The sequence below is a fragment of the Rhamphochromis longiceps genome, linkage group LG11 (genome assembly GCF_057381845.1).
Source record: "Rhamphochromis longiceps isolate RC_006_pf linkage group LG11, R_longiceps_female_GT1.1, whole genome shotgun sequence".
NCBI lineage: Eukaryota > Metazoa > Chordata > Actinopteri > Cichliformes > Cichlidae > Rhamphochromis > Rhamphochromis longiceps.
Window position 1 is genome coordinate 14,853,643 of NC_140567.1, and position 15,960 is coordinate 14,869,602.

The 15,960-nt window shown below is 39.9% G+C and overlaps 4 protein-coding genes across 4 annotated transcripts; 2 read left to right on the forward strand and 2 right to left on the reverse strand.

The window, feature by feature from the left end:
* Positions 1-180: 180 nt before the first annotated feature.
* Positions 181-3,461, forward strand: LOC146658722 (coiled-coil domain-containing protein 127-like). The gene is made up of 4 exons (XM_085422441.1): positions 181-272; positions 839-976; positions 1,706-1,950; positions 2,167-3,461. Exons 2-4 carry the CDS (start codon positions 847-849, stop codon positions 2,611-2,613), a joined length of 822 nt encoding a protein of 273 aa, XP_085278567.1. The 5' UTR covers positions 181-272; positions 839-846; the 3' UTR covers positions 2,614-3,461.
* LOC146658723 (telethonin) lies at positions 3,306-5,245 on the reverse strand. Its single transcript, XM_085422442.1, has 2 exons — positions 4,934-5,245; positions 3,306-4,523 (listed from the first exon to the last, which is right to left on the reverse strand). The coding sequence occupies exons 1-2, from the start codon at positions 5,065-5,067 to the stop codon at positions 4,163-4,165; spliced, it is 495 nt and encodes a 164-aa protein (XP_085278568.1). The 5' UTR covers positions 5,068-5,245; the 3' UTR covers positions 3,306-4,162.
* Positions 5,246-8,286: 3,041 nt separating this feature from the next.
* On the reverse strand, positions 8,287-10,507 carry mrpl32 (mitochondrial ribosomal protein L32). The gene is made up of 3 exons (XM_085422443.1): positions 10,333-10,507; positions 9,971-10,167; positions 8,287-8,801 (listed from the first exon to the last, which is right to left on the reverse strand). The coding sequence occupies exons 1-3, from the start codon at positions 10,427-10,429 to the stop codon at positions 8,550-8,552; spliced, it is 546 nt and encodes a 181-aa protein (XP_085278569.1). The 5' UTR covers positions 10,430-10,507; the 3' UTR covers positions 8,287-8,549.
* A 1,349-nt stretch (positions 10,508-11,856) lies between these two features.
* On the forward strand, positions 11,857-15,766 carry psma2a (proteasome 20S subunit alpha 2a). Its single transcript, XM_085422450.1, has 8 exons — positions 11,857-11,938; positions 12,441-12,517; positions 12,668-12,800; positions 12,910-13,032; positions 13,288-13,369; positions 13,499-13,572; positions 14,680-14,737; positions 14,819-15,766. Exons 1-8 carry the CDS (start codon positions 11,898-11,900, stop codon positions 14,933-14,935), a joined length of 705 nt encoding a protein of 234 aa, XP_085278576.1. The 5' UTR covers positions 11,857-11,897; the 3' UTR covers positions 14,936-15,766.
* The last annotated feature ends 194 nt before the right edge of the window (positions 15,767-15,960 follow it).

A 15,960-nucleotide genomic window follows, 5' to 3' on the forward strand; every position in this document is an offset into this window, starting at 1 on the left:
CTAAAAGAGGGGTCACTCATTTATTTAATATTTATATGATAGTTATTATTTAAAGCATTTAGCCATGTGTTTTAAGGGTAATTATTAAATTATTACCTTGAAACCATCTGAGTAAATATACAGGGTTTTTTACTGCAACACTTACAGGTTCTTTTTGAAAGTAATTTTTAAAATCACCCTCTGCCGGCTAAGGTGGAACGTTAAAGCGTTAAAATTGTATAATCTGCGTGTGCAGGAACAAATGCATAAGTGACCTACACTTTTCATTCAAGGTGAGACACAGTTCCATACATTTAACAGGCGTACGCTGACACGTTGTCAGGATTGCAAAACTATGAAGCCCCTTCGTTCTGTTGTGTTTTTTTATAAACACAATGACGAGCCACGAAGCCAAATGTTGGCTAGCATGTAGCACATAGCTAGCTTTGTTTATGGTTAGCTCAGCTGTCAAACTTCCGAATCATGAGAGGCTCCTTTCGCCCTGCATGCCCGGTGCATTGTTTGGATTCATGCTAAAAAGCTATTTGTTAATGCACTTTCACATCCAGTGCTTATTCCAAACACTGTTTTGCAGATTGCACACCCTAGCAGATGCATTGGCGTTTATTCACTGCTCTTTATTCAGCCAGTAGCAAATGATGTGATAGTTAATGCAGAGTAAATTATAGACGTGTCAAAGAGAAAACACCTCTGAGATTAATCAGAATCAGAATACTTTATTGATCCCTGGGGGAGATTATATGTTACTCACAAATAAAAACCGAGAAAGAGTCAATTGTTGGTGATGTTTTGGGCTGAGCTCTCTTCGTGCTTGTGTGTGTGTGTGTGTGTGTAACAGCGGCCTCCATGAACAACTTGAATGATCCCCCAAGATGGAACATCCAACCAGATCCCAGAGGAAGGGGGGCGGGAGCAGGCGATGGCAACCAGTGGAACTACGCCCTGCTGGTCCCCATGCTGGGACTGGCTGCATTTCGTAAGTTACACAAGGAGATTCACCTGTGTGATTGTGGATGAGACAACAGAGTAGAACAGCATATCAATTTCAAATGATCTGCTGTGGTGACCCTTAAAGGGAGCAGTCAAAAGAATATGATGATCAGTGAGTGAGTGTCTGGCTTACAGACACACAGTCTCTTTTGTCATTAGAATGCCAAATGGCATTTAATGATTAACACAGAAGGGGGGGGGGGGGGGAAGTAGACTAAACTGCAGATCAGTAAAAATTATTCCACTAAAAGGAGACATTTTGACCCTTCCAGGTTAAGCACAGCAGAGGTTTCTTGCACAACTTTACATACTGTAAAACAGGGGGGAAACGCCTGCAACAGTTGTAATATACAGAACAATTTTTTGTTTTGTTGTTGTTTTTTGTTTTGTTTTTTATTGACAAGACGCACACATTCTGGCTCGCTGCCTTCATCAGCATCACCATAAAACTTAGCGCAAACCTCCCAAAAATTTTTAGGAAGATGGGTATAGGGCAGAGGAAAAACCTACAACTGCTTGTGTGCTTCCCCAGCATGCATCTGTTCTGATCTGTGTGTGATTGTATGATAGATCATCTCTGTTACTTAGATAAAGTCATTGCCATGATTTTATAAAATTCAGTTCATAAGTAGCTCCAGCTACTCTACTCTTCAGAAAATCATGGTAGTATCACTTAACATCTTCCCCATTTTTTTTTATCCCATTGCCCTTTCAGGATGGATCTGGACCAGAGAATCTCAGAGGGAGATCCAGAAGGTGAAAGCTCAGTATGACAAAGATGTGTCTACAATAAAAAGTGATATGGAGGCCCGTTACCGGGAGACTCTTACCGAGAGGCGCAGGGCAGCAGCTACGCTGGAGCTGGAGCTGGAGAAAGAGAGACAGCGGGTCAAAGGGTACAAGCAGGCCCTGGTCTCACAGAGCCAGCAGCTTATGGAAGAAAGAAAGCAGTTACAGCAGGTAAAGATCTGCTGAAGGGTTTATAAGGGATAACGGAGCTAATGAGTAGAAATCTGTCTTAAACCTTTGTTTTCTTCCATCTCAGTTACCTGCCACACATATGTCTTTTGTTGTCCTCCTTTTACATTGAACATTGCACCCATTTTATCATTGTGTCATTTTCCTTTGTAATGCATAGCCTTTACTCACTAACCTTGTATTCTGTCTTCTAACAAGGAGCGAGAGTCCTTAGAGGAAGAGAAGCAAAAGTTGGTGAAATCAGGAGCTGCAGGTGCTCTGCTGCATCAAGCTCTGGAAAAAGAGCAGAACTGGTACAACCGAGCCACAGCCACTCTGAAGGAGTTGGAGGGTTTACTTGTGGAGCGGCAGAACGCCTACTGCTCCCTCATCCAGCCTCGAGATCAGCGGCTGGAGATGGAGAAGAACATGCTGCTTAAGGTCGTTAAAGATCCCATTGGGCCAGACCTGGATCTAGAGACTGACCTGAAGGATATTTTTAAGAGAGACAAGCATTGTGCTGACCTGCTAAACATGGACAGGAGGAAGAACGGAAGCCTCATGTGGGTGTACCTCAAGTACTGGCAGCTGCAAATCACCGTCCAGAAACACAAAAGAGCCGAGGAAGCCATATTAGGAGGAAAAATCCACTCAGACACAAAGTGACAAATAGGCAACATTAAGCTGGTGTTTTGGTTTGACTTGAAGAATGTGGCGAGGGTGTGGTTTAGAAATGGAAAATTCTTGTTTTTTTTATCCCCTCTGTGTAATAACCTTTACTTGTAGGGATGTTATGCAAACACACAGAAGGTCAGTGAGGTCTAACAAGCTGAATATCACCATCTGAAAACTCCACCCTTGATCACATTTTGATGATGCACTAATATCGCTTATAGCAGTTAACCTCAGCTGCTCAGATAAGGATTTATTTCATTTAACTGAAGAAAAACAGAAATATTAGTAGGATTAATCAGGTGATATCCATATTGGATACAAAAATGCATGGTTTATTAAATAGAAGATGATAAAACTTTATAATTTAGCCCCTATAAAAATGTCGATTTAACGTCCATATTTTTGAATGCCATGAATTATTGTCAGTTAAGATTATATCTCGGAAGAACAATTTTTTTATTCCTTAGATAGGAATTCAGGGATGCCATAACACTCTATCAAATCTATTATTATGTTTTTGTAGATAATTTAAGTCTGTTGTTGAAGGAGTGATGTGGGAGATATTTGTAAAGACAACTCTGGGACTTTCTGTTTTCAACAACCTCTCTGTTCATTGAGTTTCCTCCATTTAAAACAAGCCTGATCTCATGATCGAGCAGAACAGGGAGGATGTTTCTTATGACTGGTTTGTGGGTACCTCACTAATGTCAGTGACGCCGGACTTAACCGACGGTGCATGTATGCAAAATAGTGCTGAATAATATAATGTGTTGTAAAAAAAAAAAAAAGTAAAATAAAAAAAAAGCACATTTAATTTGTTACTGTAACACACATTCACACATGCAATGAAAGGATTTACTGAATCTGTAGCATTTGTCTTTGGTTATCAGGCCTTTCTGTGCTGCCATGTTTTCATTTTGACCTTGGTGATTAAGTGCTGGATGCTAAACTGACACTTACAACTCTGTGTGGTCATTTAAATACATTTGTTTTTGTTTAGAACTCAGTTTGTAGGTTGTCCTTTTTGTCCATAGAGACTGTTTTTTGGGGGAGGGGGCTTCAAGGAGCAGCTTCATCTGGATTTAGATACAGGAAAGATATAATTTAATCCGTTAGCTATGTGGAGGCTCATAATGCATGATTAAAAAGGTGCATGCACGAGGAATGTGTAAAAACAACTGACACGAGAATATTGATTGAGGTTTGTGAAGCAAGCTTCCAGAAAGTGTTTAATTAAGCTTTACAAACCATAAAAATCACCAGGTGTGACAAAATTGCATTTTCCTCCTGGAACAAAGTTACAGTTCACACCAGACTCAATTCTGCAGCACCCAGAGCTTTTATGCAAATTATAGCACATCTTTTTTTAGTATTATTTAGCTGCTGAAGATATGACACTACTACAAATATAAGTATAGCATGTGAGATAACATCCTCGAGTTTGATGTGCATAAAAATAGTACTTCTAAAATAGTCAATTTTAGAAGAATATTTGATTTTGTTAATACTGCTGAGAAATTTGCTACAACAAAGGCTGTGATCACTCCCTTCTCTGAACCCGATTAGAGATTTCCCTGGGAGAGGACATCAGACTCGAGGCCCTGAAGTTCACTCTAACCGGCTTGCTAAGATCTTGATCTGTGGTGGCTCCTGTTCCCTGTCTATCTGCTCCAGCAATCAGCTTCTCTTTTATAACAGGCTCTTCTGTGTGCCTAAAGCTGGTTGTAGTACGATCCACCTCCCTGCTGGTGTTGAATAAGGGTAGCTGGTGCTTTGTCATCGCTCCACTGGTGCTGCCCAGCATCAGTATCTGGCTGGGGCTCCTCTCCACCATGAAGTGGGCCACCTGTTGCTGTTTATAACTCTCTCTGCGAATGCTGTCGCTCTCTGACAGCTTCAGCCTGCAACACACAGATCAAGCTTTTCTTACATCCGTGAAACACTAACGCTGTATACAGCTGCGTCACTGCCTCTGTGTTAGTTCACATTTTGAATCGTCTGAATTGTTAACTGCAATAAAACACACTGTACAGGCTTGACTGATCAGAGCCTGGTAAGTCATTTTGCTGAGCAAAGCAGATTTTAACTGCTATTCCGTCTAAGTTAAAATACAACATCACATGTCATGGCTTTACTGCCAAATTACAGTGAGCAAATAGGCTGCTTCAGTGTAATACTACATCTTAAAACACCACAACAAACTACAAATACACAGCAAAGCTCAAATGAGCGCAACACAGAATATTTTACCCTCCAAAAAAGTATATTTAGTGAGTCATGCACAGCTCAGTATCTAATGTGAGCAACCTACCTGTACTGTGGTCTGGTTTCAAGGACGAGGCTCACCCAGCAGGCTTCATAGCTCTCTTTCTTCCACCTGTTCTCCTCCCGAAGATCACACCAGGAGTTCACCAGGTAGCAGCCTCCTCTGCTCACACAGTGCATGGTGCGGTTTTGTCCGTAACTCAAATGTTAGTAATTTGCTCCAAGATGAATGTCCTCTTTCATGTGGGTGCTTCTACAGATGAATAAAACTCGTGGGATAAAGGATACAACGATCTGTCAAATCATGCTAAATGTATGTTCAAAACACCGTGAGAAGTGTGTGTGTGTGTGTGTGTGTGTGTGTTGGCCAATGTCTTAAATATCCAGTCTTGTTTCTATTTTTACTCCTCTGTGTCACATTGTAGTGAACGTAGTGAATGTCCCTGCTTAAGACATCCTGAAGGTTGTTTTTCACATGAAATGGAATTTAGTTCTTTCCATGATGTGATCCAACCAGAATAATCCAAATGAAAGCTGAACGTGGACCTCTCTGACTTCATCTTTTAGATTTTTATGTACTCTTGGATAAAACTAAGTAGTAATCTTAAACATTAACATTTAATCTATAACTATTCAGTCACATTTATTGTCTCTTGGGTTTGTAAATACACTTTTTTCTCTTATACTGTATATGTTTGTAAGGATCAGTGCGTTTAAAGCTGCGGGACGTGTTAATTCATCTCTGTGTGATGACAGGAAATATAAAATGACTAATCTGCTTAAACGAGATGAATGCAAGATCGCCTATCTGATCGGGTCAGAGAATCCAGCCTCTTGCTCCTCAAGTGTCACATGTTGCTGTGGGGAAACAGCTGAAGGCACTTAGAGCGCTAACTGACACTCACAATCTAACTCATTAATCCGAAGCCGCGTCAGGTCCTCGGCTGAAATCACCACGCTACAAAGGTACTCTGTCGCAGTCATCACTGCTACAGCAGATCAGTAGAGTGCATTCAGTTCTTAAACAGTTTACTTAGTAATTAAATGGTGGATGAGTGGTAGCAGCTTTGAGTTTAACAGAGGTCTTTGATTTCAGATGGAAAGATATAAAGGAAGGCAGGTTATCACTATACTGATGATTGCTACAATAATTAAGAGGGACCCGGCCTTTCCTTATGACCTGTCATACATGAGATGTTACTTAATATGAGAACATGAACCATTTGAAGAAAAACAAGAGAGGAGATACAGGAGTCTAGCTGCTCAACAATCCTGTGTCTCCTTTCCCACATTTCCCATTTCAAGATTGCTCCAAATGTTCCCAGTTGCTGAAAGGTGTAGACTGCAGGAAGACCAGTTCATCACCTGGACTCTTCTGCTACAAAGCCATCCTGTTGTCATAGTTGCAGCATGTAGTCTAGCTTTGTCTTGTTGAAATATCCAGTGCCTTGCCAAACCATCAGAGATGCAGGCCTTTGAATAGAGTACAGATAACAAACCAGATGTTCCCTCTCCTCTTTAGTTTGCTGGATGGCGCATCCATGTTTTCCAAAAAGATTTTAATATTTCGGTTAATCTGATCACAGAAGAGTTTTCTATTTTGCCTCAGTCCATTTTAAGTGAGCTTAAAGGAGATAACGTCACTTCTAGATCCTGGATCCTCGTCTTCTTCACATAATGGAGGTTTAATGTGCATTTGTGCATGGCACGGTGAACTGTGCTCACAGACAGTGCTCCTGAGCCCATGCAGTGATTTTCACAACAGAAACCTGTTTGATGGAGAGTCGCCTGACGGCTTGAAGGCAAAGGCACCCACCTGACCTTGATTTTTAAAGTCTTACACTGAAATTGTTCCACAATTTGATTTTGTTTTTTTGCTTCTGAGAAACTCTGCCTCTCTAAGATGCTCTTTTTTTAATGTTACTAACCTGTTCACAATTCACCTAATTAGCTGTGAAATGTTCCTCTGGCTGTTTTTGTAGTTCTGCTTACTTTTCCATCTTCTTTGAGACATGTTGCTGCCTTTAAATTAAAAATTAGCTACTATTGCTCATGAAGCATTAAAATAGCTCAGATTAAATGTTTTCTAGGCTCTATTGTGAATAAAAATGGATTCATTCAGCTTCCCAACTTTTCTGAAAATGGGATTGTAATTGTCATGTTTGGGATCTGCATGATGGTCAGTGTGAGGGGATTTTTTTCTAATAAAGCCATTTCATGCACACACAGCTCTGACTGTGAGCACAGAAGCCCCTCCCACCTGCTGCTCAAACTTTGTGCTAATGAGGGGCAGCCAATCAAAAGAAATCTAGCTTTAAAGGAAGGGGAGCTAAGAGGTAAATAAGGATTATTCTGAGCTTTAATTCAAGCTGCCCTAGAATAGTTCAATGAAGATAAAGTGTTAGAAATTAGCATGATAGGCAAAATACTGAAACAGTGCTGATAAAACACACTTGCCAATAATAAATCATTTTTTATACGTTTGTACACTTACAGTTCAGGGGTTCACCACCTTTGTACACCTGCAATTTAGGTATCATTCATTTGATAAAGCAAGAGAGATAACACAAATACAGTTAACGATTAATTTGATGGATTGCATACAAATGTCTGCAGATGTTACAAAATATTTAAGGTTAAAATATATTTGGCAGCCTTAATTAAAAGGCAAGTGAAAGCATTTGTTTAAAAATATACTAAATTCTTGCTAAAGAATTTGGTAAGAACATAACAAGCAAGATTACAGCGCTGTGCAAACCAAGTAAACCAAAGTAATTTCAGTGGAACACTGATAAGCCCGGTCTTATCAAACTATGAGGGGGAAACTGAATCACAGGGACACTGAGGCAGTGGAAGGTATGCTGGACTCATCCCAGCAAAAACAGTCTACTCCAGCGACACATGAGCCACCGTTACATGACTTTGGTTTAATGCCGAATCCTGATTAAAGGAAGTTATGGCTGAAGCGACGTTGCATGCTTGTTTGTACACACCAGTGTCTGATCCTGTTAACCGACAGTTTTCTACCACAAGCAATTGTGCAGCCAGACTCTGATAAGCATTAGAAAGCAGTAAACATGACAGTGACACTCATGATTTGATGTTAAGTGTTCCAGATCTTAAAAACATCAGACTCTGAGTCATTATTCCATTTATAGTGAAAGCACCTCTCGTCACTAATAATTGTGATTGCATATGTTCATTTTCCTCCTACTTTAAGGAGAGAGGTCACACAACAGGGTTTAAATGGGATTTGATAAACTAGAATATGTTCATTTTTTTAAGAATTAATGGCGTCCCTCCAATGCTCAGAAGACTGGAGAACGTTTCATAAACAGTCTGGAAGTTTCCTCCTGTTTCATGAAGCAGAAGAAGTCATTCACCTTCACCCAAAGCAGATTATTTCAAATAAGGAATTTATTGTCAAACCATCAAAAGTATTATGCAGTTGAATTATGTCCATAATCTGACAGTCTTGGCTTTTAGAAAAACCGAACTATGATATCATCAACTCCAAAGGCATATTTTCTACTGGAAACACGTTTCTGATGTTTAAGCTCTCTGGATCAGTTCTGAACAAACTAATTCTTAATTTGTGGAAGAAAAACTGACCCAGAGAGACTGAAATATGCTGTTTGTCGTGGTATATGTCACACACAGCTTCAGTAGTTGAACCATGCAGGCCTTTTCCTGGGCCTCTCCACTATCCTCTTGTCTTTGTCCTGCTCCTTTGGGATTTCCCCCTCATATAAGACCACAGTCTCAACAGTGGGGGCCTTCAATGGGCCTCCTTCCATGGCTTGAATCTGATGACGAATCATACTGGTCTCCTTGCACACCTTAGCGTAACAGAAGCCACACAGGATGTGTTTCTGTTTCAAGTGGCCACACTCTGGACACGGCTCGATGTTGTTCTGAGGAAGAGAGGGGTGCAGGGGAAAGCAAACAGGGTCAATGGATGCAAGCGACTGCTTCTCTAAATGTTTCTGATCATCTTTGATATTCCTGCACCACACTTTGTGGTCTCGTTTTAGTAAACACTACCTATATACATCAATGGTAGCATTTACACATCACTGGGGTTAGGTATCACTTTAAAATAAAGCTAGTTTTATTTTTCTTTCTTTCTGTCCAGCAAACAGGAGAGCTGCACCACACACACATTGAAGGTGGCCACTTGACATTAGTGTGACCCGTTCAGCTTCTTATCACATGTGACATGGTCACAACGCTCCCTTCTATTACACAGTTGTAGAGCTGACTAATGTCATTTTTTGTTTTCATAGTGATGTCTAAGTGAAGCTCAACTCTCAGCGCTCCAATACAAAATATCATTTTATTCTGTTCGAAATTTCTATGAAACTGTGTTTTAAAAAGTGTACAAATTGAGTTCAGACCAAAGAAAATTCCTCACTCAAGGAATTTTTGCTCTAAGGGAGTCGGAAAATAGGCTTACAAGTATTAACATTTTAACCTGGGAGTCTATGAGGACTGACCCAGGGGATGCCACAGGTCTTGCAAGCATGAAACTAAAGTAAAATAAAAATAATCTCATTTCTCCGTAATTGAATCTGTTTAGATAGTTTGATCAGACACATTCAAGAGGAGAAACAGCAATTGAAGAAGTATAAATAAAAATCTTTGGGAGAAAAAAATAATTTCCGAAGGAAAAAAATACTTCAAATACTGTATTTTGGGCCAAAGTTCACTGACTTTGCAGCTAAATTAGATGATGCTTTAGAAGAATTGCCTATATAGGTCCGTGCCAATGCTAAAATGTTTGCCTCCTAGAAAGATTTTGGATTCAGTTTAAAATATTAGTATCTTTCACAAAGTACACTTTCATTTCAATGTGCGTACTCTGATCTATGGAAGTCACTTCAGCTGGACCCAACGTTAATGAACGAGGTGCTCTCCTTAAATCCTAAATATTACCAGTGACTCGTCGTACTGAATGGTTTATTTGCCACAAATCAAACCCCTCTTTGCAGTAAAATTAGGTACCAGTAAGACAGATGAAGCTATAATTTGGTTTAAACGTTGAAATGACCCAATGAGATCATCCAGTCACTGCGGAGCGTACCTTGACTTTAATAAGTTTGCTCTCAGCTCTCCTCCTGGTGCGGTTGACCTCGATTGTGCGCCTCTTCTTGGGTGCTGCCATCCACATGATGCTGTCCAAGAGGCCGGGTTGCTGCTCCGGGCTCTGCTGCTCCTCCAGCTGCTGCTCCTGGTCGAGCTGAGGCAGGAGGCTGGGGCCGTTCACAGCCAGACCCGGAGCTGCACGCAGAAGGAAACAACGTTACAGGAATCACTACGTCTTTAACTCCACCGAAACAGCAACACGACACGGACTGGTGGTATTAAATGAAAAATGTCTTTAATGAGTATGTTTGTGTGAATGACCCCATCGTAAAAAGAGGCTATTAGCAGCAGCTCACTCACCCAACTGTGCTTCTAGTCCGACCGCCTGCAACAGTCTACTCTCAATGCGCAGCAGAGAGCACCTGAGGCTGTGAATTAACGCAGATAAATTCATCATTTTTGTTACCAACGCGCTTCCTCTTCTCCCAGCATGTCAAACAGCTCACGGTCACTGAGGATCCCTACGTCGTAAAACAGCGACGCCAAGCTGCACTTCGTCTGTTTAATTTCCGGCACACAAAAGGAAAGATTTTGTACGCTGCTGCCATCTAGCGGTGAACCGTGGAGCTTTTATTGTAGCAAAACTGTGTCTCAATCCTTGTGTGCATATTTTAGATTTGTGTGGAAATTTGAGTTCAATCTTTCCAGCTGTTTTTTGTTTTTTTGCTATAGCTATATTTTTGCTATTTAGTTCAGTTTAGTATCCAGAGGGAATATTCTTGTTTAAGCTTTTATTGTTTTAAAATGTCTAGTTTTAATTTCGTTTCTATTAGTTTTACTTTTAGTTGTGATCGTTTTTTTTGCAATACTTTACTTTCCGATTTTCCACTTAGCGAAGCATGAACAAAACACACCTCTAAACCCACGCACACAGAAGAGGAGAAACAACGACAACGAAAATAAAGATGAGTGTAGGTGATGTTTTCAAGTGGAATACAACTATTCATCTCTGAGATCAATCTAAAAAATAGGCAGCTTTCCGGGTAATGGTTTACACTTTTTGACAATGCATAGTGCCAATTCCAGGAACTTCTGTGGGCTTTTTCTTAATAGTGTACTAACATTTGTAAAGTCTCCTAATAAACATATTTGAGGATCTAAAGAAAAGAGTAACTCTAAAAGTTTTGACATTTTTGCCAGAATGTGTTTACCTTTATGCAAAACCACGTACTGTGCAGGAATGAATCCTCCTCAATGCCACATTTAAAGCACAGACTAGAGAACTCTGGTTTATATTTATGTAATCTTTGTGACATAATACAAGCTTGGTGGAGAAAGCCACCATATACTGGGCATGTGTCAAAGACAAGGTTTAGGAAAATCAGTCAATTTATTATAAAAAACAAAACACAGAACCTTCTAAAAGTAGAAATCCAGAGTTTCAATAAACACACCATCCAATGCCGCATCAGGCAACTTGTAATAAGATTTTTTACCAAATTAACAAATACTAAAACTAAGTATTTTCTATAAATAAAACCTTTAGTTTTATGTTAATTTAGTTACCCTAACGGACACAAAATGATCTCAGTTCATTTAATTTTTTTGTTCAGAAGTCTAGTTTTAGTTTTTAGTTTTAGTTAACCATAATGATATGTAATCACACAAATATCTACACTCAGTTCAAAATATGTAAATATGTATTTTATTTTATTTTAAAGAATAATATATACTTAAGAAAAATATTTTTTCAAAACAGTGGAAAGGACTAAACTCCCAAGTTTAATGAAATGCAAAGTAAAAATGATAAAAAACGGAGTCATAAAATAATATTGATCGAGCACACAATCTTCACAGGTGGCGATGTTCACTCGTGATCGCACTTGGAGCTCTCCAGAGCAGCAGAGAAGAAGAAGAAGCTCAAGATGGCGGAACGTGGTTACAGTTTCTCTCTCACCACATTTAGGTAAACTTTGTCAAAATATGGATAAAATTGAGTAGCCGCATCGAAGCTTATGGCATGTAACAATTGCTTTGTGGCAGTAGCGTCATCACATGTATGCATTACTTTTTATTTCAAAACGTAGATGAGGTTTTGGAGCCGCTGGAGTTGATGCACTGTCATTGCCGGATAATGAATCGGCTAACATCGCCTATTAGCATGTTGGCTAACAGTTTTTCCAAACTGAACATTCGAAAAGATAAACTTTGTTCAAACCCATAACAAAAGCTCACCTGTTTTAATGCGGAACAGTACCCGAGCAGACTGAAATGGACGGCTTGGTTTTGAATGCTAAATATTTAGATTATTTTGGCAAAGCGTCGAATTAGCTTAAATGAGTCAGTTGTTTTAGATTTTACTTTCAGTTTCGTCCCTGTTAGTTACAATACGCTAATTCGGATTTCCAATCGTTTATCTGACTTTAACACATAGTGAAGCAGCTTGTTGTGTTTTTTTTCTCTTGCAGCCCCTCCGGTAAGCTGGTACAGATCGAGTATGCTCTGGCAGCTGTAGCAGCCGGAGCCCCCTCGGTGGGCATCAAAGGTGAGTCCAGAACTCGACTGTAGCTTTGAGAGTGAATCTGTCAACATGTTAGCGACGCAAAGCATACTTGAAAGCTCTGCACATTCAAGCAGAGTTGAAACTGGTTAGAAACGCATATTCTTCAATAACTGCGTGACTCTTGATTTCCAGCTTCCAATGGCGTTGTCTTGGCAACAGAGAAAAAACAGAAGTCCATACTGTATGATGAACAGAGCGTCCATAAAGTGGAGCCCATCACTAAACACATAGGAATGGTCTACAGCGGCATGGGGCCTGACTACCGGTGAGTGTTGCCAACGGCTTTGCAGATTATAGTGTGACATTTTGTTAGGCAACTGAAATGACAACTGAAAGCTAATTGCAGAAAAATAATGAGTGTGTCATGTTGGCAGGGTTTTAGTGCGGCGAGCCCGCAAGTTGGCACAACAGTACTTCCTGGTTTACCAGGAGCCCATTCCTACAGGCCAGCTTGTCCAGAGGGTGGCCTCTGTGATGCAGGAGTACACACAGTCTGGGTGGGTATATACTTAACAAAACAAACAAACACACACACACACACACACACAAAGGTAGACACACTGCTGTTTACTAGTGACATGCTTTAGGGGTAGAATTTGTTTTGCATTGCTGTGATATTTTCTCAAAATTCAGTCCACTTTAAAAGACGTGTTAATGTGTTACTGATTTTGCTAGACAGTTTCGAGGTCTTTAGAGAGAAATTAATTAGTGACGTGTAATATTTCTCTTTTTTTTCACCCCTCCATCCCTAGTGGAGTGCGTCCATTCGGTGTGTCTCTGCTGATAGCTGGATGGGATGAAGACCAGCCCTACTTGTTCCAGTCGGACCCTTCTGTACGTTCTTCTAGTTCTCAGCACTGCTGCCTACAGCTCAGGATTAAATATTGCTTGTGCTTTTAAAAATGCTTTTGCAGGTCATCCTGCTAACCTAAAGTTTTTTTTTATTCTGTTTGTGATTGGCAGGGTGCATATTTCGCATGGAAAGCCACAGCCATGGGGAAGAACTATGTTAATGGAAAAACATTCCTTGAAAAAAGGTACACGTAAATGAGTAACTCATTATTTCCCTGTTTTCATTCATATTACTAAATTGTTGCATGTTTATGTAAAACTTATAAGGAATATATATTACGTCTGATTCTGTCACAGTTTTTCTGTATGATTGTTTGCTTAAGGCCAACTTTAGTACTTATGCGCTTATGTACATTAGTGCTCAAAAGCACTGACGCTCTGCAGGCTTCCAGATATTGGCCTGTTAGAAAAAAATAAGCCTTTACAAAGGTGCGGTTTGGCTAAAACAGGTTGTTTTTGAGTTGAAAGATGGTTCTGAAAAGTGAATTCAGTGCCAAAGTGACTTAAACCTGCAGAGGGCGACCTCTGTTAAATTAGAAGTCTGAGAGGATGGCCATACAACTCACTTGAATTATCTTGTTAAAAAAAATCTTAAGTAGTTTATGGCCTTAGTAACACAGTTTGAGCCTCATTTTTAATGAAAGAATGATACATATTCAGAGTATAGTAGATGGCAATGCATAAAGTCCAAACTCAAGAACATAAATAAGAAGTGCTGGAAGTCCACTAACCAGTGGGATAGATGCATCATTTATATGAAATCTGAAGGGCTCCATAAGATAAGTAAGTTGCCTTTCACATCAACTTAAGGGATGCCGCACAATAAAATATATTGTTGGAAATTAGAATTATAGGTCCCATTTATAAAGTCACGTTTAATTAAAATTCAGTGATTTTCTGTTCCATGGACTGAGCTTGATATTTTGTACTGGATGTATTTGGTGCTTGGTGGCCAAACTCCCACAGTAAGAGCTCTGTGTATTTACTGTAGCTGTCTCAATGATCATGTGTAAACTGTGTTTAGAGTGCTATATCTCATTTGTGGTTTATTATAAAGCAGTTTGAATGAGTGGTAACCAATAAGCTCTTCACACAGTTTGAATTTAGACTGTTGACCTACTTTAAATTGTCTATTTTGAAAATGAAGACTGGGTAAATGCATTTTAAAGGCTCTGTACTTGAATAGAGAACCATTAACACACAGCACCATTTAATGCAAAAAGGAGCTGCTGTGAAAGGGGTCTATTGTTTCAATAGTTCAAGGGTTTGACCACTTTGTTTTTCTTCCTCAGGTATAACAATGACTTGGAATTAGAAGACGCCATCCACACAGCCATCCTGACATTAAAGGTATGCAGCTTGTAACCAGAAACGGCTTAGTGACTCCACCTTAGTGGTGGTTATTCAAACCATCTTGTCTTTGTGTTTCAGGAGAGTTTTGAGGGTCAGATGACAGAGGAGAACATTGAGGTGGGCATCTGCAACGAGGCTGGCTTCAAAAGACTCACCCCAGCAGAGGTGAAAGACTACCTGGCAGCCATTGCTTGAACACATCCCCCTCGGTCACATTCAAGACAAAAGCCAGCACAGTAGCCAATTGTCTCATGATGCTTTTTTTTTTTTTTTTGTAAACCCATTATAAAGATAATATGGCCCCATTGTCTTATGATGAGACAGCTTCTGTTCTCCAAACACCGGAGAAAAAAAACTGCTGTAACTTCTTCATATTCATAGTTGTTATTATTATGCATTCTTATCTTGTATGACAGAATTAAATGGCCTGTTGACCATCACAACAGGCCGGCTGACCAGACCCATTAAAGTAATGAGGCAGCCGTTGTGCATTGACTAAAATCTGCCAGTGGCAAATAACAGATCTTTAACCAGTTGGTATTGTTGTTGAACACACCCTGGTGCTGTGAAATGTGACAGTTGGCTACTGTGCAAATGAAAAGGAATGTGGACTCTGATGAGTAAAATCTCAAGTCTTCCATCAAATCTGTTTTTGTTGCTCATTAATGTTTGAAAGGCACTTAAGATCGAGCATGGATTTATTCAAAAGTGGTATTGCTAGACATGGCTTGGGTTTTAAATGTAAGTGAGACTTCTTGAGCCCAGGAGAAGCCTTAATTTGCATCCCTGATTAATTCTTCCTCATCCACTCTGAAACCCACTAGGAAAGAGGATAAACAAAAGAAGCACATAGGGAGGATCTAATGGGAGATTCTGAGATTTTACTGTCAGGATCTGATTGCCTGTACAGCAGTTTTACATGATGTACTCTTTTTTTCTTTTTAGCCTACAAACAGTTCCAAAGTTTGTATTTTTTTTCTCTCTTCTGATATCTGTCACTTATTCAAATAAAAGCCGGTGAGTTTGTGATGACTCCGTGTGTTTAATGTATGTGCTTTTGTTGTGAAATGGCAGCCTTATCGCGGTGTTTTTATGTTCAAACTGCGAATGAGCCGTTTGAATATCTGCGGACTTAAATGAGCGCGTACTTCACAGCAGAGCGCGCTCTAACATGAGCCGGAACACCTTTTTTTCAAATTGTAGTGTGTCCCTCCGCTTCC

Bases quoted from the DNA above. Each gene is read 5' to 3' on its own strand.
- LOC146658722 (XM_085422441.1), top strand. From the start codon at position 847: ATGAACAACTTGAATGATCCCCCAAGATGGAACATCCAACCAGATCCC. The intron at 977-1,705 runs GTAAGTTACACA...TTGCCCTTTCAG, and splicing joins GCTGGGACTGGCTGCATTTC to GATGGATCTGGACCAGAGAA. The intron at 1,951-2,166 runs GTAAAGATCTGC...TCTTCTAACAAG, and splicing joins AAAGAAAGCAGTTACAGCAG to GAGCGAGAGTCCTTAGAGGA.
- LOC146658723 (XM_085422442.1), bottom strand. From the start codon at position 5,067: ATGCACTGTGTGAGCAGAGGAGGCTGCTACCTGGTGAACTCCTGGTGT. The intron at 4,524-4,933 runs GTAGGTTGCTCA...TGTGTGTTGCAG, and splicing joins GAAACCAGACCACAGTACAG to GCTGAAGCTGTCAGAGAGCG.
- mrpl32 (XM_085422443.1), bottom strand. From the start codon at position 10,429: ATGATGAATTTATCTGCGTTAATTCACAGCCTCAGGTGCTCTCTGCTG. The intron at 10,168-10,332 runs GTGAGTGAGCTG...TTCTGCGTGCAG, and splicing joins CGGACTAGAAGCACAGTTGG to CTCCGGGTCTGGCTGTGAAC. The intron at 8,802-9,970 runs GTACGCTCCGCA...TCTCTTCCTCAG, and splicing joins GCAAACTTATTAAAGTCAAG to AACAACATCGAGCCGTGTCC.
- psma2a (XM_085422450.1), top strand. From the start codon at position 11,898: ATGGCGGAACGTGGTTACAGTTTCTCTCTCACCACATTTAG. The intron at 13,033-13,287 runs GTGGGTATATAC...CTCCATCCCTAG, and splicing joins CAGGAGTACACACAGTCTGG to TGGAGTGCGTCCATTCGGTG. The intron at 14,738-14,818 runs GTATGCAGCTTG...TTTGTGTTTCAG, and splicing joins CAGCCATCCTGACATTAAAG to GAGAGTTTTGAGGGTCAGAT.